We start from the raw sequence: 23073 nt of genomic DNA, 5'->3' as shown, positions 1-23073 counted from the left end.
TTTTCTTGCTTCGCTCAAGTATTAAAATAACTGGAGGTCAACAAGACTTCTTTTGTAGCCTTTTCAATTGTAATTGCTGCCTAAAGGCACTGAGTAATTAAAAGATCTCATTATTTGAGGTACTTCTAGCTTTTATCTTAATATGTCAGAGCAGGGCACTAGCTAGATTATACAAATGTTGACATAATGTCTTTAACAATTAAGGTCAAATGAGGCCCTTTATAGGTGCTTTACTTATTGCTAATGTGAAATGGAAGTATTGAATGAGTGCTAGTCACTATTTTAACCACTCAATGGTATATAAACACACCTCTTTTTTCACACAAACCAGTTCATTCCATATGTCTGGATTTAATATTGCCACATGTATGTTGGTTTCATTAGATTGGGTATCAAATTGCAGCAATAACAAGCTTAATCTACACTAAGTCTGGATATCAGGTAGTGAAATCGTTAGTTCATTACAGCCGTTTGTCACTTGCTTGTATCTAAATTAAAACTGAGATCCCTACACTGGAAGCTTTTTGATTATTCTGTAGTTCACTGATAGGGAAAAGGGCATTTGCAGTCGTAAATATATATTAGGAAATGGTTATGATGGTGTAAAGAGTAAGTAAGTCTGAAACAGTTAGTGACTACAAACCATGAAACTTAAAGCAGACTTGCAAGTTGGATGATTCCATGTGCTGCTGAGGTGAAACTGCAACTCTGGCTCATCAACATGGTAGGGAAGCCCTGCAAGATGGAGCAGGGTGTTCCTCTGCTGCAGTGAGTTCTGCTGGATCATGAAGCAGGTCGTGTGACAAATAGTGCTGGTACTGACTAGAGAGCAGTAAGCCATTGAGAGGAGGGTGGAAGGGACTACGATTCCACTTTTTCGGTTGTTATCCCATGAGACACCGAGTCCTGCGGAAAGAGCCCACAATCACTGAAATGAAAAGCCTTGCTTTTCGCAGCCCTGCTATGCGGTTCCTCTGCTTCCTTTGTTCAGGTACTTGCAGTACCAGTAGTGGCTAAGCTACTTCCGATCACTAACCTGGAAGGCAAATATTCTGGGTCTGTTGGATTAGTTTGCCATCTAGTTAGTAGCTTGAACTTGGTCATGATGAAGTCCAGTGAGCCCCAAAGCTGTGGTTAAGGTTAGGGAAGGAGAAGAGCTTGCAGCTCTGAGCCAAGAACCTAGAAAATGGGTTGAGAGAGAAGAGGATCTTTCTCTTTGGATTCTTATTAGCTTAGATTAGGTCATCCTCAAATGAACTGATTGACGTGAATAGGATTAAATGCTGCAAACTTGTCGTTTGTTTAGTGTCTAGATTTCCTGTGGTAGAACTCAAGTATGATGACAAGAACAAGAAGAAATATATTACAGAATGTGTGATACAGTCAGAAGGAAGATGACTGTCTACCCTTGACTGTTCGTTTCAACGCAGCAGCAGTCATCTGGTGCATCATTTCTTTCCATTTCCCACCTTTTTCACTGCTTTTCCCTTGGTCAAGGGGTTACTTTCTGTTGTCAAAATTTACTTTGCAGCAATTTATCTGAATGTAATCTGTCACTGATAGAGCTAATGTTTTGACTTTCTGTCTTCCTCCACCTGTCAAAAAAAGGGCTAGAACAACCCTAGCTGCAGCATGAAAGCACAAAGCTCTATGTAAAAATCTCTGAATATAGTGTGATAATGTGTGGAAGAACATGTTCGCTTCTAGGAAATGTGGAACTAAGAAAATACAGTAATTTTGATGTGAATAAAAAGAACAAGAGGGTATGTAGAATACATGTGGGTAGCTTAAGGTAACTCATCTGTCTGACATCCTTTAAAAATAGCAAACTTTTTATTTACAGAGCCACTGGGTGGTATTGGGCCTGTTGCTCAGTTCCATACCTGGGCATCATCACTGACTTCTATGCATGACTCCTCTTTCCCCACAAGCTTTCAGTCTAGGCTATGTCTAGGTCTTAATGCTACAATCAGTATACTATATCCAAAATACTTGAACAGAAAGGTAGTGTAACTTACACTCTGTCCGTCCTCTTCTGACTTTTGTATTTTGATTGTTTTGCTGAAGTCTCATTTCTGTCTGTAAAGAGCAATATTGCCCTACTTTTACTGGGAATCTATATAGGTAATTTTGCTAGTCTGTTACTTGGGCTGCATCACCCTTCCCTTTGTTTGCTTCCACTGCTCTGATCTCTCTGCATCTTCCAGAAAACATGAGCAACTCTTATGGACTTCTGTAGATTGTACCTGTTGATCACCTCTTGAGTGCTATCAGCAAGCATGTTGTCTGCTTCTCTTAGCAAAAGTTGGAATTAGCCCAAACTAATTGCTAGATAAGTGCCTGCAAATGAACACTCTTGCTTTCACCCATATTGCTTTTTACTGTTGTAAAAGTCTACGTTGCTATTATAATGCTTTCTGCAAAACCATGGCTTTCTGTATACCTATAAAAAGCTTGACAGGTATCCATCCATCTTCTGGTGCGTAGCATTTCAGTACAATAGGATTTGTTTGGTTCTTTTGTAATCCTGTCTGTCTTTATATCCTTCATTTCTGAACACGTTTTACTAGCTGCTCATGTTCACAGAACTTAGAGCACTCCATACACTGACTCCTGGCCTGTGTTGGAGCTGCCTCTGCAGACCCGTCCAGTAAAGTTGTGTTTCAACCTGATGACAAAACTGCGTTTCAATTAAAAGTGGAAAGGAAGGGGTTGGAAAAGTGGAAACTCACATAGGAAAGCTGAAGAATTGAACAAGAAAATTAATTCTGAAAATCGAGCATTCAAAGGATGTAGTAAAATTATTTGTGCATTGAATATAAAACGTATGCCTCATTTAAGGCATAAATGCCTCTTTTATTTTTAAGTTACAGTAGCTCAAAAAAATAGGAGCTAACTACCTTTGATTTGTGTGCTCATTAAGACGACAAAATGTTTTTTTTTTTTTGTGGCAGACTTTAATTCTGGGGGGAGTTCAATGCGTTTTACATGAAAAGAACTTTAAAACTGACAGCTATTGTCACAGCCATCATTTCAGAATTCACCAACTGACTATGAAAGAGGAATGGATTTCTTGAAATATCGAAAGTGATTGACCTGTGCTATGTTTAATTCAGCATATATTTAGTTAATATTGCAAGAGGGCGTACTGAGATTCAGGGGTATTTCCCTGCCTTGGTCCATCACTCCTCAGTGACAGTCTTCAAAATGTGGCTGTGGAGCACAGGGAGTAGGGCCTGCAAGTCTGGGTGGGCTACTTTGTTTGCTAGGAGTGTGAAACGTAGTGTGAGGCTGGAGGGCAGTGAGTAGCTCGTCTCCCTCCTCTCAGGGAGGATAGTAGGGGCTGAGGAAGGACGGTTCTGAGTGTGTTTATCAGGTACAGGGGCAGGAAACAAAATGAATGGAAGAAGAAAAGAACATTTGTCGTTAACCACACAATTTTCTTCTAATTGTTATAATCAGTAATAGCTTTGGGAATCTTGTCAATGTTCTCTAATATGATTATAAGTAAAACTTTTCTGTTTGTTCTGACTGGAAGAAATAATAAATGCAGTAAACAATGGCTGTATTAAAATCTAAAAATGGCTTGTAGCTAAAATTCTTTTTTTTAGGTAGTCCAAATTCTTAACTCCTTCCGTCCCCTCTCTGTGAGTATGCATCTCAGATCTAACAGACCCCTGGAAATCACTGTCAAATACTTGAAATAACTGCTTGACTCAGTAGGTATAGAAATACCACTAATAACATTTTTCTTTTCTTCTGGAAAAGAGACTGCAGGAGCTCCTTGGTAGGTTTTACCACTCCTTTTGGAAGCTCTCTGTATCACAGCAGCTTGAAAACATCAATGCTTTTTGTCTTCCCACATAATTTCTTAGCGCATTATATCTGTCCTTGAAGTGCTGTTTCCCAAAATATAGTTTGTGATTCACTGTGGAAAAACCCTTTTCTTAAGGATTTGTCTAAGCATTGTAAATGTTGGAAATCTTTACTGCAAAGAAATCTAGTATTATGATACTGGGAAAAGCTGGGATTCAGTTAGCAAAAATGGTTAAAATATGCACTTGCATATTCTTCTATTACAGCCATCAAAATTAATTATTCTTTTTTTGTCTCCACCTACAAAATACTGAAGAAAAGGATAACCTAAGTTAGAGAGAGGAGAATAAAGATCTCTGCATTTCAACTTAGTGTTGGCAACAAATGCTGTTTACAAACTGAAATGGGTTGTACAGATCTAGATTGGCCAAAGGTAGTAATCTCAAACTTAGAAAGGAGAGATCATGCTTAAATGAGTTAATCAGATTTGTTAGCCTTTGTAGACTCCTGATGACTTTTCAGGGAGGCCTTACCTATTTAAACTTCCAAAATTCATAGTGTGTCCTTCTTGCCTTGTAGTTGTGTGTACAGTATTACCTGTGAGAACTTAATCAAACAGTATTAGCCCATTTGCATGTAAGTAGTTCTTGGCGTGGTGTGAAGTTGCATCCTGGACCTGTAGGTTACTTCAGTTAACAGTACAAGAGTAAGCTGCCTGCTTTTTTTTTTTTTTTAATTCGGGCTCCACACAAGATAAAACAGTACATAAATGCATAGATAGAATGATAGTGATATCAAAATAAGTTTTAAAACTCCATCAACTTTCGTATTGTCTTGAAGGAATCAGCCTCTTTCCCACTCCTACTCTTGGAAGGAACTTAAAATGAGAATCAGGGGGGTAGAGGTATGTTTGTCCTCAATTACTATGATTTTTTTTTTTTTTTTTTTTTCCCCTGGCTTTCTCTTTTCCTGGGCTATTAAACATATTTTATTCAGAGACCTTGCTATTGCCATTTTTGAGAGTTTGGCTCTTGAATTTCAGGAGAGTATTTCATTCCTCATTCCTGTGTATCTGAAGAATCCACGCAGGAGGTCAAATTAATTAATTAAAGAAGATTACCTCTTTGCTGATCTGAAGTATGCTTATTGCAACAGCAGGCAGGTACAGTCTGAAATGGATCTTAGTGCTGAATCTCAGGTTGTTTCAAGACTGTTTGTGGGACTCCAGGAAAATGTTAACTCTGGGTACAGGCACTGGGAAATGTGACAGTTCCCTGGGGAAATTCAGATTAATTTTTACCAGGCTTGTAACAGTTGCTGATCAGATATGTTAGACCAAAACTGAAGTGTCTAAAGTTAGACTAAGTACAGATTTAGTAGTCTTACTAAATGAAGAAATCCTGACGTACGTTACTGTCTATCTTCAGCTCCATTTAACTTAGTGGGATTTGCATTTGATCAACAGCCTAAAAGGTCAGACATCTTTTAAATAGAAACACAATCTCAGTTTCAAAGACTGGGAAACTGTAGTTTAGGATTTCAAGAGTCTTGCAATGTGTGGATATTATCTGCAATTGATTTGAGAAAGGGAGAGAGCACGGTAAAACCAGTTGGTCTGCTTGAGTTTAGACTGGGTGTCTGAACAGATGTGTTAGGAGGCGGGGAGAAGGAGAAACCATGTTTTACTACTTGGTTTTGTCCCAGATTAATTTAAAAAAAATATTTAACTTGTTGCTTTTTGTTTCCTTAGAGGTTGTAACTAGAATGTATAGCCTGGTTACGGCCTAAGAAAGTAAATTTCAAATATAATCGTCATTTTGTCAACAGAACTCTGTTGGCAGATCTGTGTAACATCATGCAAATTTTGTTGACTTCTGAGGTCAGTTTTTATTTTGTCAAGAGCTTGCAACATTTAAGAAGTAACTTTAACCCTGCTGCTCCAGAGTGAGCCACAGTTGTATTGTAGCACGTATATACATTGTATACGAACACGCCAACTTCTAATGCTTTAGGTGGACTTGGCCACTTACCAGGCCTTTATACATTTTACTTAGTTGAAGCTGCAAGAGTGTTCTCACATGTATGAGACTATATTATAGGATATGCATATATACTGATAGGCAATATAGTTAAAAGTAACTTTTTGTTCTGTTTTAGATAGCCATAGAATTATCTGTAGGTTGACAAGATGTGCCAATTTGAATCTAACAGTCAGTGATACAAATAAAATTGAGGATAATATATGTTATTAAAGACAGTCTATTTTTTGGCAACTAATAAACAAGCTGGAGAAGTTGAAGAACAGAAGCCTTACAGCAAGAAGCAGCACAACAACAAAAAGGAATGCAGCATCTTGCACCTGGGACAAGGTGGCTGCCCATCAGTCCGGGCAGCTGGCTGGGTAGTGGCTCTTCAGGAAAAGTGCCGGAGAGTGCTGGTGAGCAACAAGCTGAGCTGCCAGTATCCCACCCTCTTGGTAACTGCAGCAAACTGCAGGCTGGGCTACGTTAGCGAGTGCATAGGCAGCATGAAGAGACACCCATCTACTCGTTACTTTGTGACTGCATAGAGGTGGTGTTCAGCATGGAGAAGAGAAGGCTAAGGAGGAAATCTGCAAGCTCTTGCAACCGAAAGAAAGGGCCAGACTCTTTTTAGACATGCACAGCAAAAGGCAAAGAGGCAACATCACAGATAGCATCTATAAGAGAAAATTCTTCATCATGAGAGTGATTTTTGAGCCCTGGAACTGGTTGCCCAGAGGTTTTGGAGTCTATCCTTCAAGGCTTTCACAATTTGCTTTGGCAAGGCCTTGAGCAACTTGATTGAACCTAAAAATTAGCTCTGTGTTAAACAAGTGTTTGGACTAGATGACTTCCAGGAATACCTTCCAACCTTTATTTTTTTTTCCCTATATCAAGCTGAAAGCAAGATTTAAGTTTTCTTGAAGAACATTGCTCAGTTCTTAATGGGAATATATAAATTGAGTGGATTTCATTCTAGATTTCATAAACTTTTCCTTCTGAAATGCCTTTAAAATCCTTAGTTTAATGAATTGCTTGAATGTTTGGCTTAATCTTCTTCATGCTGTAGGTGCTGTACAAACTTAATTTTAATTTTTTTGTTTGTTTTTGGAAATAGTGTTAGAAGTGGACCCTATAGTTGACCCAGAGGGCCTTGGCTGACTTGAAGGTTTGTTTAGCTGATCTGCTAATATGGCCATGGTGCTGCAGGTCTCTGTTATAGACAGGCCAACTCTGTGCCGTAATCTTTCTTTTAGCTAGAAATACTTGCTATAGGTCAGCTTTGCTGTTGTAATACTCTTTCCATTTAACTGCATAGGATAATTCTATGTTTTGACTTGGTGCTGTTGGCTGTGTAAGGTCTCTCGTGCTAGTCATCAGTTGAAAACAATGTTTCACCAAACTACTTAATCTTTGTGATAAAGAGATTTTATTGGAGCTAGTCTGTTTCTGCTGCATGTACCGTTGCTTCTGCTGTATAAAAATAATTTACTTATTTAAAGACAAAAATGTATTTAAAATCTAGTGATGTGTTTCTAGTTCTATTATGTTTTATTATGGGATCATCTGCTATGATATTGAATAACAGTATAACACTTGAGAGCTTTTGTCTCCATAAAAAATAGAGAGCTTTTCATGGGGAATTTTATGGTATAGAACCCAAAGGCAGCAACAGCTCCCAGCTTTCCATACTCGTTGTTTATTCTCTTAAGATAAATCATTTGACTTTGCATTTGCATTAGTGACAGATTAAGCTGCCTGTGTAAACATGTAGGATTGAGTATTTTGAAAGATGTGTGTAATTTTGTGAAGGAACTAAGCCCGCAATTATCCGGAAGCAATGTAATGTTGCATGTGTTCAAATAATGTTTTGCAATGTTCATGAGAAGAGGAAGTAAGTATTTGGAAAACTATTGGTGAAATGGTAACAGTTTATATTCTTAATTTTTGTTTACTGAAAGTAATTCTAGACACATGGAGCTTTTGCTGGAATTTACATGAAAAGTTGATCCTGGAAGTAGGAGAGAGATACTTGTGTTACTGTACAGCCAAAAAAATGCCATTATTGAGAATTGGGTAACCTTTCAATTTACTTTTAACAGTAGAATTGGGCTAGAGTGAAAATATTGTGGGTTTAAGTCTCCGCGTTTGGGGTCTATTCATGAAACGCTAGACATCTTCAGTTTTCAAAAAGAAATACTGAGTAGTTCTCAGTTTCCTGCAACTTGTGTCCATTTATTAGAAATGGAATCCATAAAATTTGAAGTTTGGAATTGTGCCGTTAACCACCATTCTTTAAAAGGCTTTTTCTTAGTCCTCACTGTCAAATTATTCTCTTTAACTCTGTGGGATGATGACACAAATTTTGAACATAGATCCATCCTGAGGGATGCTAAACCTTCATGAAAAGGGAAGAGCCAACCACTATTTACTTGACAAAACCAACCTGGATTAGGTGAACCTGCGCATACAACCCAGAGAAATAAATTTGTAGTAAAATGTAGTATTTGTGGCAGCACTACTGAATGCTGGTTATTTTTTCTTTTAAGGTTTTTTTTTTTTTTTTCCCCACATGTAGACCCTGCAGACTTTTTGGTCAGTTCAATTCTCCTTTAACTTTAACTAGCAACAAGTTATGCACAGAAAACTTGAGGAAAGCAATTTTTTTTTTTTAAGTATCTTTCCCTAGCATAAATGTCTTTTGTAACATTGGAAATTTATGCAGCTTGGCACAGATCTTGGTCTTGCTGGAGAGCTTAGTAGAAAATTCTGTTCCCTACTGCTTAGATGTTAATTTTGTAAGATCTTTGTTTCTTACTGTCGATAAAGGTCTAACACATCCTTGGTTAACACTGACGTGCTTATGTAGCATGAAACACACATCCCTTAATTCATTCTTATTTTTTAAGATGCTCTGTATTAATTTATATGCTGAAGAAACAATTCTGATACTTAGATAGATTAACATTTTCTTGTTACAAAGTTCATGGAAGCAAACTTTAAACAAAAATATATGCCGTTTACATATTTGTGTTATAGAGCTTGGCAATAATGTTTAACTTTACATTTAATAAAAACATAATGGGCAAATTTAATGTTTCTGAATTTTTTTGTTGAAGAAACTTCATCACTGTGTTATCAGGTTTTACATAAACTTGGTGGAAAATCAAATTAATCTCATACAGATGTTAAAAAATTCTTACAGAGGATCCCTTTTACATGTATATGGATGTCTTTGTAACAGGGCAAACTTAACTGTGTTCTAACAGAAACAGTTTTTTGTACTATCTGATATGAAAGGATAGTGCCAGAGGTGAGGAATGGTGAACGATGAGCTAGGTGAGTTGTCAGTTGTCAGATACAGATGGTACAAAGCAGATTTCAGCTTTCTCTTAATTATTACATTAGAGGTATTTAGCTGTCGTTCCAATAAAATGATAAATTTAACTGTAGCAATTTGGCAATGCAGCTGACAACATTTGTTAAAGATTGCTGTCGTCTTTAGTTTTGAATTAGACTGTTTAGTGCAGGTGCTTTGGAACGTCTCATTTCTTTTATCCACTTATCCATTTAATCTATTAAAAAATTGGTTGTTGGTTCAGAAGGTTGGACACAATGATTTGAAAGCCATTTCTTTTTTGTGTCCTTCTGACAAATTTGACCACACCATTTTGTTCATATTTCTGGGAAATGTAAGTTAGTTTAGAATGTGTTTTGTTTCATGTTCATTCTGAATTTAAATTTCTGGTTTGTCTGAGGCTACTACGTCATTAAAATGGCTACTCTTCCTTCACAGGCCTATGAAGAGTACACCAGCAAACTAGATGCTCTACAGCAGAGAGAACAGCAGTTATTGGAATCCATGGGGAACGGAACTGATTTCTCTGTCTCCAGTTCGGCTTCAACAGACACAGTTGCGTCATCTTCCTCCTCTAGCCTCTCTGTAGCACCTTCATCCCTTTCGGTTTATCAAAACCCTGCTGATATGTCACGGAATAACCCTAAGTCTCCACAGAAGCCTATTGTTAGAGTCTTCCTGCCCAACAAGCAAAGGACTGTGGTGAGTCAGTTTCTATTTACATACTAGTAACCTCAATATTTCCTCTCTCTCTCCCTCTGTATGCAAAAGTTAATTTAGGAACTGAAAATATACCTGTGTGCAGGTCAAAGAGGTGGCATGATGACTATTTGTGCTCTGCCACGCTCAGTTGTTTTGATATATTGAATGTTTTCTACAGGATTAACACAAAGATGTCTATTAAAGCAATAATACAGAATGCAAAACTTTCAGGAGTTTTATAACAATGAAGATAACCTCAAAAAATATTTTCCTCAAGTCAGCTTTCTTGGATAAATAGTAATTACCATTTTACAGTGGTTAGGAGGGAGCGGGAAGCTCCGTTTCTTGTATTATACAAAATTATTGAGTAGTTTAACAGGGCAAGATTGGGGAAAGTAAATGTTTTCCATGTAGTCAAAGTTACTAGCAGCACTGAATGCTTTAGAGCAAGTACCAGCCTCCTGCAGCTAGGGAGGGCTGCATGGAATTACTTGGGTGTTTTGGTTTTTTTTTCTTTCCTCCCCACTCACTGTGGTGTTTCATGTTGGGACCCTGATGCTATTGGGCCCTGTGTAGAGAACTGGCTAGGGGAGGGACACAGTTGTTGTTACGAAATGATACACAGTTGTTGTATCAAGAAATGTTGCCTGCAAACTGCTTGAAAACTGGCATTTATCAATTTTGACAATGTTACTGTGATTCCTAGAGTCATGGAAGAAGAGTTGACTTTTTGCAGGCTGTTCAATTGTCAGTTATAGGCAGGATTTTTTTATCGGTTAAGAGCTGCCTACTGAAGAGCCTTGATACGTGCTTTAGAGTAATATACCACAAACTGTTACACGTGAAATTACTGATAAGCCATAGTCTAGGCTTTGTTTTGCAAGGCAGTGCATACTCCTCACTTATAAAGGGAGCAGCAATCCCAGTGAAAGTGGGAAATTAATGGATAGCACAGCCAGTGTCCATGTGAAACCTTTTTGTAGCAGTTGGTCAGATATTGGCTGTCATGGCTCCGTGACTGCCTGTGGAAATTGGGTTGCTGACAAAGAGGAGAAAACATAAACTGAGCAGTACTGGACATTGGGAACATGTCCTCCCTTCTGCTGCAGCTTCCTTTCCTTCCTTCTTGTATGACGGTTCTTAATGTAGTTACTCCGTTTTCAGTACTTATTGATTCTATACATAGTCTGTGGAAAACTAAGGAAATTCCAGAAGCAAACCCAATTCAGAAGGAATTGCAGCTTGCAATGCAATTTTAACAGCAAGTAGTCAGATGATAGACTACTAGCCTAAAAACCACCCAGCAGTTTTCAGAGAACACTGACATTACTTGCAGTAGTACACTTCCTTCGTTCTCTCCATGGATAGAAAAGTGTTGCACACATCTTAGTCTTCCTTCATAACCTCTGGCTTTAAAAACAGACCTGTCGTGTCTCACTTGTGCCCGTTAAGTGAGCCTTTTGCTTATGTAGCTATGGTAGTAGTTTAGGGTTTTCAAGTATCCAGGATAGCTTCTGCTGTGGTGGATTGAAGAAGGAAGGAGATTCCTTGTGAAAATACATGGTAGCAGTCACTAGGGCCTCCCCCTCACCTAAGTTCTCATTCCATATGACTGTTAAAATAAGGATAAAATGTGTCCTACAACCAAGCGTGTAGCTGGGAGAGGAGAGATGCTCTTAATGTTGGAGTGTTGCAATAAGCTTCCCCCCACCCCAACCTTAAATACTTTCAGTTAAGATCTACTTCTGAAATAAATCTTTTTTAATAACACAATAATGATATTATTTTCAGTCGCTACCTCCAACCACAGACCTGCTTCAGAAGGTGAGAAATCTTATCAGATACTAGAGAGTCTTTGTTTAATTTTATCTGGAAATGCAATGACAATTCTTAACTGACTTAATTTAAAGTGACTGGAATTAAGTTGGTAATGGAGAACCAACCTCTTCATTTATCTTTGGTCATAGTCTGAAGCAGTTCTAAGTACTACAACAGACTTCTGCTACTTGTTTAGAGCTATTAAAAATGCAAGAAATGGCAGGGAGTGAGGGAGAGACGCTTACATTTTTGACTAGCAACTGCCTTGTCACTTGAAAGTTGTTTATGTTTTTTTGTTTATTACTATTATTTGTGTGTAGGATCTGGCAAATACATCAGTTTGAGTTGGCTCCATTTAGAAATATAATGTGAAGACCTTGACAGACTTGAGAGGTGGGCCCATGTGAACCTCATGAAGTTCAGCAAGGCCAAGTGCAAGGTCCTGCACATAGGTTGGGGCAATCCCAAGCATAAGTACAGGCTGGGCAGAGAATGGATTGAGAGCAGCCTGAGGAGAAGGACTTGGGAGCGTTTGTTGATGAGAAGCTCAACATGAGCAAGCAATGTGCGCTTCCAGCCCAGATGGCCAACCGTATCCTGGGCTGCATCCAAAAAAGTGTGGGCAGCAGGTCAAGGGGGACGATTCTGCCCCTCTACTCTGCTGTTGTGAGACCCCACCAGCAGTACTGTGTTCAGCTCTGAGGCCCCAAACATAAGAAGGATATGGACCTGTTGGAGCAGGTCCAGAGGAGGGCCACAAAGATGATCCGAGGGCTGGAGCACCTGTCCCATGAAGACAGGCTGACGGAGTTGAGATTGTTCAGCCTGGAGAAGAGAAGGCTCTGGGGAGACCTTCTAACAGCCTTCCAGTACCTAAAGGGGGCCTACAAGAAAGCTGGAGAGGGACTTTTTGCAGGAGCATGTGTAGTGATAAGACAAGGCGTGATGGCTTTAAAGGGTAGATTTCAATTAGATCTAAGGAAGCAATTCTTCACTCTGAGGGTGGTGAGTCACTGGAACAGGTTGCCCAGAGAAGTTGTGGATCTCTAGAAGTGTTCAAGGCCAGGTTGAATGAAGCTTTGAGCATCCTGATCTAGTGGAATGTGTCCCTGCCCATGGCAGGGAGGTTGGAACTGGGTGATCTTTAAGGTCCCTTCCAACCCTAACCATTCTATGCTTCTATGAAACCAATGGAGTACAAAGAAATAAGACCACATGGATTAGTGTAAGTGATTTTGGTGCATAGGTAGTGTAGCTAATGTCAAGTTTCTTTGTATGTATCGTGATAAAGCAGAGTGTTGAATAAAGTTCTTCCTAATGTAGGAAAAGGTGTGAAGGCTTTCCTTGAAAGTCTAGCCCGTAAGTGGTGCAGCCTACTGATACTCATCATTTAACAGTTGAAGTTAGCGTTTTGATTCAGCTGTTGACATAGCAAGGTTAGAATGTAACTTTTTTCGAAAGCAAAACCAGGTTTATCCCCATGATACAGAGAGATAAATGTCTGAAACACATGCACTTCCTCTTTCCTCAGTGGCATGGTTCAACAGGCAAGTTAAATGTCCTTTGGAGAATCATTGTGCATAGATGTGACCAGAATAAGTCTCTGTAGTTTTTTTTTTTGTTTTGTTTTAAGCCAGAGAAGAAAGTTTAAATAATAAAAGTGCAAGATGGTAGAAGTCTACCTGAGATTGTCAGTTATTTTGCAGAACAAATCAATGAGACAACCAATGAGTGAGAAGAATGTAGGGGAAAATTTGTTTAAAGCTTGTTTGGGTTAGGAATCTAAATGGCTGTGGGCTGGATAGTGACAAAACTGCTAATTAAGGGAGAGCTTTTGGATGGGAGAGGGAAGTGAGAACTCTGACCTTCATCTGGCTACTAGAAGTCTGAGAAACTATGTTAGATGCTGAGACTTGGTTTTGGTGGAAGGAAGAGAGTCTTGAGTGGGAAGTGGATGGTAGTGTGTCAGCATAAAAGCATAGGTTACATTTACCAGTTAGATTTCTGAGAGAATCCGTGGAGCCAGAAGAGAACCTAGCCTTGTGGGATCATCAGGTAATTGTGTTTGGATTAGGATTTTTTTTTTTTCCCAATTATATGATTATACGATTGAAGGTACAAGCAGAGAGAGAAGGAAGCAGAAGACATATATACGAACTGAAGGAGACATGCAGTTGGGTTTTGGGGAAGGGTAGTAATTAAAGGAGAATGAGGATTAGCATCTGATCCAGAGGTATGGGAAGAAGTCATTAAAGATCTCAACAGGATAACATCAGTTCAATGTAAGAGGCAAAAGACAGTGAAAAAAAATAAGAGAGAGAGTTCCAGGCAATGAGCATAAACAGCTTTCTATGAGTGTAAAGATAACAGGAATATGGTATTTGCATATAGGACAAGATTTAAGCATTTTTTGGGATTTCTTCTAGTTGTATGATTTGATTTTATTTTGTTTTTTATTTTAAGGGTTTTGAGGGGATGATGTTTTTTGAGTACCTGGGTAAAGTATCTTTTGCACATCTTTGGGACTGCCTATTTTGAACTAGTAGGCTTGGGATAGGGAAAAAAATCCCCATTCCCAATTGCAAAGACTGTTGCAATTTTTACCTTACTCTGTAAAAGTTGACAACACAGTTAAAATTATTTAGGAATTTCACCTTTTTAGATTCTGTGGTTTCTGTAGACCTTAAGGCATTAGTAAGACTTTTTAGACAGATTTCCTGTGGCACATCAGTTGTGGCTAGTCCCTTGCAGGAAAGTGTTCTGAGACCTTGGATGGTGCAGGTATTTTGTGGATGTATCTGGAGTGTATCTCTGTCACAGTGAAAGAGGACAAGAATGAGGCAGGCAAGTATGATATTTTCCCTGAGTTTTGGCACTATTTATCACTCAGAAGTTTTATGAGTTTAAGTATTTTATATGTGGTAACCCTCCATCCAGTCTCCCTTAAACCCATGCTATGGATGCTAGAAGTTTGTGTCTTGTGGTAAGGAATTCCATGGACATGGTTATACGTGGTGTGAGTAGTCATATTACGTGTTGGTCTTCAAATCTGTCAAATGGTGGCTCTCTATACTGAAGGAAATAAAGGCTTCTGAGAGAGGTGATTTCATGTGAGGCCGGATAAAACAACAAATGTCTAAAACTGGTCATAACTTAGGAACCGTATAATATTGTTCATGATGTTGTAGTGAAGTCTAGTAGGAAAGAAGAGAATGCAGTGGAGGGGCTTCTAACTTGAGTACTTCATGAACAAGATCATATCACTTGCATATATTAGCATCCCTGAATTATTGTGATTACCCAAGAAATCTCTTCCAGCCAAGTACTTCGTGTGGGAACAAACAATCTGAAAACAAATGAGCAGTCCTGAATGCTGGTATGCTGGAGCATGGAAAGTTAGAAAAAATTGGTGTTCAGGTGTAAGAAATGATGGGCAGTTGAAAGGCATCAGGTGGTGATGATTCTTGCTTTTAATCTGTATGTAACCTGTTGATGTCTGCAGACACTGCTAGGTTCCAGAGGAAATGTTTGCTTCATGTCCTCTGGACATCTTGGTGGAGTTCTCGTAAGGGTGGCAAGGAGTGTCTGCTGCTCTGCTCAGTGAGTTTATAGGGGTTCCTTGCTCACAGCTGCAGCACCTGGTTTCTTTCTGTGAGCATGAACAAGGAGTTGGTTTGGTAGGCTTGAATTTCATTTCTGTCCATAGTGGTTTGAGTAGTGACAGTGAAACTAGAAGAAGGAAAAAAAAAAAAAAAAAGTAGCAGATGCTGTTCCTGCTTTGGAAGAACTTAGCAGCCTCCAAGTGTGTCGGCTCTCTGCACATTCTGGATAGGATCAAATCATTCCCTGTTTTCACCCATCACGAGGTCTAAAAACTTCCTATAGCAACTTCTAAACAAAAAGTAATACCTTTAAGTTTATGAGTAATTAGAGGTGATTTGCATACAAACTCAGCACAAATTTGGGCCAGTAAAGTTCTTTTCCACTTTATGCGTAGATGTGCTTCATATAAGTGTCATGGGTATATCTGTATTAGAAAGTTCATAGAAATTCTAAAGATGCAAATGTGAGACTGAGTTTTTGAAAGGGAGAACTTGTGTTTTTAAGACTTACAGAAACTAAGCAGGATTGTGGATGCTGACCATGGGGACAACTCTTATTTCAGGTTTCTCACTCTTGTCACACCTTGGTTAATTAGTACATCTGCCTTTTAATTAGGCAAGCAATCATGTGGTCTTCTCTGCAGTCATGAAGACAGAGTAATCCGATATTTTTAACCTACCTAAATTCTTAGCATAGATTAATTCATCATGTGTGCACAACTGGGCTCCTTCAAATGTTCTGGTTTTAAATCTAGTACTTGATGCATTTCTTTTGACTTAAGATTTGCATCTTACTTTCTGGAGCTCATGCTGTGAGTCTGTGCCTGAAGCTTACTAAGTAGCAAGCACTGTATTTCTGTAGGCATTCAAGCTGTCCTACCAGTTTCACCTGCTAAGTATAAGGAAAATTCAGAGAAGGGATGTTCAGGCATCTGAATAAACTAGTTTATTTAATTACACACCTGGTTTAACACAATTAGGTTTTCTAATCAAAACCAACTAAAAATTCTCGTGTCATATCAAACATGCAGCAGAAATGGAGTTTATTTGTAGCCTATGCCAACAGATGCTTGCTGAATGTATCGGGATGTTTTAGAATTTTATGCATCATATGAACAGACCAATAGAATGAAGTACATAGTAGCTTAGTTTCAAGTAAATTTTTCTTGATACATTCTTCTCTTTTTTTTTTTTAAATACTTGGATCATCAGGGAGAACTGTTGACTTACCTGTCCTATTGCTGAAAGGCAAAATCAGAGACTAAATTACCAGGTTTTGTTGGGAAGAAATTTAACCATGGGAGACCTCTTATAAGCTGTCAATAAGCAAACAAAATTTTGTTACATTACAGGAGCTGTACAATGAACTGGACTTTACAGCTACCATGACTAAGTCCCTCATGCCTAGGAAAGCCTGAAGAATATGTCTTTGGGAGGTGTTTAGTGAAGCAAGGTGATCAGCAGTGCTACAGCAGACTGCCGGGGTCTGGCTTGAGTGGAATTAATTTTCTTCACAGCAGCTCATATAGTGCTGTGTGTTAGACTGGTGACCAAAACAGTGCTGGTAGCACCGCAGGGTGTTAGCTGTTGCTCAGCAGTGCTTGCACAGGGTCAAGGCCTTCCCTGTTTCCCACTGCTTCTCCTAGTAAGTAGGCTGAGGAGGGGACACAGTGGGGACAGCTGGCCCCAGCTGACCAGAGGGATGTTCTATGCCATATAACATCATCCTCTGCGATAAAACAGAGGAAGTAGCTATTGCTTAGGGATGGGATGGGCATCGGTCTGTTGGTGGTGAGCGATTGCTTCTGTATCACTAGGAAATTTTTTTCCCATATTTTTTTTCTTCACTTACTAAATTGTCTCTGTCTCGACCCAGGAGTTTTCTGGCTTCTGTCCTTCCGATTCTCTTCCCCCATCCCACTGAGGGTGGAGCAAGCAAGCAGCTGGGTGGTGCTCAGCCACTTGCTGGGGCTGACCCACCATGCAGGCTAAACTCAATGTGGGCTGAATCCAAAGTAGTATGTGTTGAAAGAAGAATAATCTGATATACTTCAATTTTATTGACACACAATCTTAGATTGCAAAGTCAAATGATATTGAAAACTTGCCTTTATAAAACTGTGGCTTGTAATCTGGAATGCCTTGTGCAAGCATTGATCACTGCTTTTTAAGAGTATTCCTCGAGTAAGCAGAGCTTAACGATTTCTTACCTTAAGAGATGGAAAGTCTGTCTGTAGAAAGTAATGAGTGATAGAAGAAAATATTGTTCGAAGTGTTTCCTTCACCTCATAGTGGAAGTAGACACTCAATGAAATGGAATGTAAATCTGAAAATAATTGAAAGAGAAGTTTTAGTTCCATGTCTACTAAGTCATACTTAAATTCATGGCTTCTTGTGTTGTTTAAGTAAACCAACCAACCAATGCTTTAATATTTGTAGAGAATGTGTATACTACCTGGTGATGAGTATATCCGTTTGTGTTTAGGATCAGTTGCAACAGTTTAGAGAGGGATGTGAATTCTAGCCCTTCTGCGGTTCAGTTTCTTGCCCCCCTGCCTTGAAGGCATTTGGAGTGTGATCATCTGAGACAGGATACTGCGCAAGTGGACTCTGGGTCTGACCTATTAGAAAGATTTATTTGAACTATTTTGTAACTTAAATTTCTACTGTGTTTGTGTTCTGGTTTGGAGAGCAGCCAGCTGACTTTTCTGTCACTTGAGCAGAAACCTCAAGGTCTTGAGTTTTGATTCCCATATAGTGGCTATGGATATTTTTCTAGATGAGCATTTCTCTCAAGTCTGAAGTCCTAAAGCCATATTTTCCAAACTTTTTTCTATTAGTGCGTCACTGTCAGTCTTCATAACTTCTGGCACTGGTATGCACCCTAACTAGAATTTTAAGATGGTGATTCTGCTGTCTGCTATCACCTTACAAATGGTCAATGCTCTTCTGAACACAGTTTGGGAGCTGTTCCTCAAGAGCTTGAAAAATGGTAGCATGGAGGCTGCTGTTGACTAGGCACAGCAGGTTTGATCCAGTGTGGTTTAGTGATGGTATACTCTTGAGCAAATATTTCTGTATTGACATAAATCAGTCCATTGTGTTCTACAAATGAGTACCCCTTAATTGTGCTGGAGGTGCAAGTGGTTGCTGGTAACCATCTTTGCAAGTTAAATGGGATGCATTTGATGGTATGGTAACAGCTTTGTCAAACTGTAAATTGACAAATTGGTAAATTCTGTTGGGCTTCCCTTGGAAATGAGATTTAATGCGATGGAATTGTCTCACAGTCTCTCTCTCTCCCCCTCCCCCCCCCTCCCCCCCCCCTCTTAATGTGCTCCATTAAGAATGTATATTCTTAAATGCTGCTTTACCTGGAAGTTGATCAGAGCTTCATGGCCTAAAATCCAGAACAGCTGTGTCTGAAAGCCATGTTCTTCCTTTTATAGAGGATGTGATGTTCAGTGTCATCTTATGTTCTCTTTGCCACGGAGGGAGTTAATTTTATCTGTTAGTACTGTAAAAAGTGTCTGACTGATTTGGTTAGACATTTGCCCTTCATGCCTAAGATGAAAAACTGAGTGTGGGTCTCATGTTCGGATTTTTACCAGAAAACCTAAAGTGTTGGAAGGCAAAGCTAGTTATTTAGCAAAAAGGATAGCTTAGCTTATTTCTTTTCCAACACATTGAACTCTGTGAGTGTGTTGCTGGCATTTTTCTGTCATGTACGTATCCCGGGGGGGGGAAAGTATGATCTTTCAAGGTGTATGTGTTGAGGTAAGTAAACCAGTTCTTTGAAGTGATATTTCAAAATCCATAATACTTGGAATATTCTCACTATTGTACCCAGTATTTAACTGTTCAGAATTTTTCTGAAGCTCTAAGGTAGAGCATACCTTACATGCATGCATATGTAACACTTAGCTAAAGTGAGCTGAGCTACAGTGCGAGGCTGAGGAAAAAACAGACCAGCTGACTAGTTCTGAGCAGTGTAGTACTAGATAATTCAGAGCTGTCCGGCCTCTCTGCTTTCAGAGAATATCTGTACATTGATTTTTGAAGTGCTTCTCAGTCTCTTCATTGCGGTGAAATATTGGAAACTGCACTGGTGTAAGGAAGCATTTTTAACTTACTGAGACTATGCCAGTTTCTGCTCTGATGTTAGAAAAGTGATGTAAGAGTTATTTAGGGATGTAGCCCTGAATCGGGAATGACCTGATTTACAGAAATAAATGATTTATTATGCATTGCTTGAATGCTTGTGGCTGCAGTACTAAATATATATCAGCAATGTTGTTATGAATACTTACTGTCCATAGAACTAGTTTGCATGAGTAAAAGAAATGAGGAAATTAAATGCAATAGTTCTCTTTAATCTGTTTAGGTAGTAAGACTCTGCTTTGAGAATTTTTGGAGGCACTGGAATGATTTGCGTTTGTTTCCTTGAGACTTGACATTTGCTGAGTTGAGCATGTGTTTTGGTGTCTTCCTGAATTGCTACTTGCTTGATGCAAGATGTGCAAGTGGGTTACTTCGCTGATATATTGGTAAACTGCACACTGAACGCATTTCGCAATCTGTATTGACAGCTTCTGTACTATTCCTTAGTATTGTGTAGCCTGTGCTCTTCACTTTTGAAAATTGTTTGCTGAATCAACTATTCAAATTGATATAAAAACCTAAACCTTTTCTGCTATACAAATCTTAGATATACAAGTAACTTAAAAACAAAACCTTTAGCAATTAGAATTTGGAAGGAGATCCTCTAATTGAGTAGCGTGAATTTCTAGATGGTAACTGTTGTGATACATTTAGTTCTTTTGATCTCTTTGTTTTGTAACTAAGAGATAATGAATGGATGTGGACAAAATGGGTTTGAAATAATATTAAGCATTCTTTGTTTCAATAAAGTACAAACTTTGTTCAGTTTACTGGATTACAGAGTTAAGGGTGCATATATTGGAGAAGACCAGAAATTTTCTCCTGAGGAACTGATTTTGTCAAAAAATGCTGATGCAATTCAGTTAAAACGATCTGTGGGAATCCTGTCAAAACTCTTGATGGAATTGATAAACCCACTTTGGTGCCTGCCTGCCTGCCAAGCTGGAGCTGTCGCCTCCTGGCAGGGAACCCGTGGGCTTGGTGGGTCGGGGGGCTGCACCGTGCTGGGGCTCCCTGTGCTCCCAGGCTGCGGGGTGAGGAGGAAACTGTTCTGACAGAACTCCTACTTCGGAGAGCTTGCCTGTCAGCTGGAAAAAAAGAATTTGTTTTGTTTTTCTTAAGATTGAGTTGCTCTCCAAATCACTGTCTTGAAGCAGGATTTTTCTATAACTTTGCCATGATTTGGATGTGAGAAGAGGATGGGGAAAAAGAAATTTAGAGGGGAATGCTTTGCAGAGTGAGATTTCTGCTTTACAGCAGGTGCTGGTAGGGACTGAAGGAGAGGGCTGAAGGGCTACACGCACAGATGGTGATAGACCATACTGTACCAGTCTGGGAATATGATTAATCAATACTACAGGGATTTATTCTAGTATTTAGTTCTTTTAATTTAGCCTTCTGTTTCTCTGCTCAGGAGTTCTGTAAGAGAATGTTCTAAATGTGATGCTGATTCAGGATCCTGGTGATTTTTGAAAGTAATTGGAACAGTTTCCTAACTTTTTTAGCTGGAACTTGTTGCCAATGGCAGTGAAGAGAACAAATGTTCTATCCATGTTTCTAATTGCAAGTTGCATAAATATGGCTCATATTTTAGTGAAGGGGACTTGGGGAAGTAATACTGAGGAACAGCAAATAGTAAGTGAGTGAGATGCTTAATGCACGTTTTTCATAGTCCTATTGCACTTGCAACCTTCATTCTGATAATTCCCAAGTTTTAAGAGCTGTAAGGAAGCTGGTAACTTCATGAATCTTGTTTTCAGCAAAATTGAAAAAAAAAAAGTCACCTGCAGTGGCATTATTTACACCGGTGTAATTGATTAACAGAGTTGGAATTTTCAGGTTCCTGATGCATATTTTTGGTTCATGAGGTAATGGAGTATGTTGTTGCCCTTTATAGAGCATCAGTGCTGCAGGAAGAAAATGTCTTCCAGTAAGCACAAGGCTCCTTCCCTTTTTCTCTCTTCTTTAATGTTAGTCACCTTTCCACTGCTTGGTTTTCCCTCCTTGCCCTGTTCCATTCCCTCACCCAGGTCTAGATTTTACTACCCTGGTTTCTCTCAATACTTACTGCATTGTGGTTTTCTGCCTATGCTAGAACCTCTTTCCCCTCTATGCTCAGTTCTAATGCTTCTCTTTGGTGGTCCCTTCCCCCTGGTGCTCCTTGTCCAAAAGGAGTTGTCTTTTCTCCCTAATCACAGCATGAAAGCTTCCTGTTCAGGATGTGCTTCCATTACCTCCTCAGCTGTTTCACCCAGTCCTCCCCTACGTGGTAGTGTATCGTATCCTTATTTCCTGCCCTCTGCCTCATTTAGCTCTTCAGTCTATCTTCCCTCCAGCCCGCTTGGTTGTTTCCCAGCAACCTGCTGATGGTGATGCCCTCTCCCAGTATGCACATGCTTTTCCAGGTTAGTTCTTAAGTTTGTCATGCCTCTCTCCTCTCATTTCTTCTTCATGCCCAACTACTTTCCTGGCTCTCTTCGTTCTCCCTTTTTCCCCAACTGGTCTGTTTGTCACCCTCTCGGTATCTGAATTTCTTCTTCCACTGTGGATATCAGTGGTGAAGTAACTGAGGTTGCTGGAAAGGTAGACCTGAAGTGTCTGTGGGGGCTCTACCTCAATCTGGTGGGAGCTGTACTTAGAGGAAAAATAGCCTTGAGCGGAGGAACAAAATGGCTCATGATCAGCCCTGACATGTGTGGGAGGTTGGAGCACGCCTCTGAAATACTCAGAGATTTTAGTCAAATTCTTAAAAATGTTTACTCTGTATTTGTAAAATATATATGTTGGAGGCAGGGAGAACTGCCCAATGCTGAGAGGATAGACATGCTCTTTTAGGGATCCATGGCAGAATGATGGTGGCACTAAATCATGGTTACAACGAAAGCTTTATTTTCTTAACAGGGTAGTATGATTAGTGTAGCACAGGCTTTTTACAAGCAGAATCACAAGACAATCACAATTTCTTCAAGCAGAATCAATATTGTACAATTTATAAGTAGTGTAATACAGAATTTATAATACAAATTAGCTGTTAATTTCTAATCACCTGTGCCGTGACAGGGTCATCACCACCACTGGGTTGGCCGGGTGCCTGGGACCTTCAAGGCTGGCAAGGGAGGGTGTAGTCTGCCTGGTGCCCAGGAGCCTTGAGGTCGGTAGGGAGGGGAAGAAGAAATCTGTTTGGTTTGTCTACTCAGTTCACAGGACCTTCAGGGCCTGACAACGAGGGGAAAGGGAACAAATCCGTGGCTGGCTTAGTCCCAGAGAATGACTGCTTGCCTCATGAAATGGTACTAGTTATGCCAGCCGGGTTGCTGGAGGTCAGGAGCAGGGGGTACTGGTCACAGAACAACCCTGTGAACGGTTGGTTTCAGTGTGAGCCATTAGTTTGGTAGAGACCTAAACAACAGAGGACCGATTTTTACTGTGGAACGTTGTTGATGATATTGATGATAATAGGTACTCCCAGGTTCCCTTTTCATCCAGTGACAGGTATTACTAACGATTAAGGATGTTTTATGCTGGAGGAATGACTTACAAGTGAGTGAAAGCCACAGTGTTAACTTCCAGGATGGGAAGAGGTTACTTAGATTGA

The 23073-nt window shown here is 39.5% G+C and overlaps 1 protein-coding gene across 3 annotated transcripts in view; it reads left to right on the top strand.

Annotated features, from left to right (window-relative positions):
• The window catches only part of BRAF (B-Raf proto-oncogene, serine/threonine kinase), an 80114-nt gene that overhangs the window by 18843 nt on the left and 38198 nt on the right, over positions 1-23073 (top strand). For all 3 annotated transcript variants that reach the window (XM_086611187.1, XM_086611186.1, XM_086611188.1), the window contains exon 3: positions 9634-9897. In XM_086611187.1, coding sequence (XP_086467313.1) covers positions 9634-9897 — 264 coding nt within the window. The remainder of the gene's footprint in view (positions 1-9633; positions 9898-23073) is intronic.

Source organism: Tauraco erythrolophus, chromosome 4 (assembly GCF_009769465.1).
Source record: "Tauraco erythrolophus isolate bTauEry1 chromosome 4, bTauEry1.pri, whole genome shotgun sequence".
Taxonomy (NCBI): Eukaryota; Metazoa; Chordata; class Aves; order Musophagiformes; family Musophagidae; genus Tauraco; species Tauraco erythrolophus.
The sequence above is the reverse complement of the archived record's forward strand: the minus strand, read 5'-3'. Positions and strand labels throughout refer to the sequence as shown.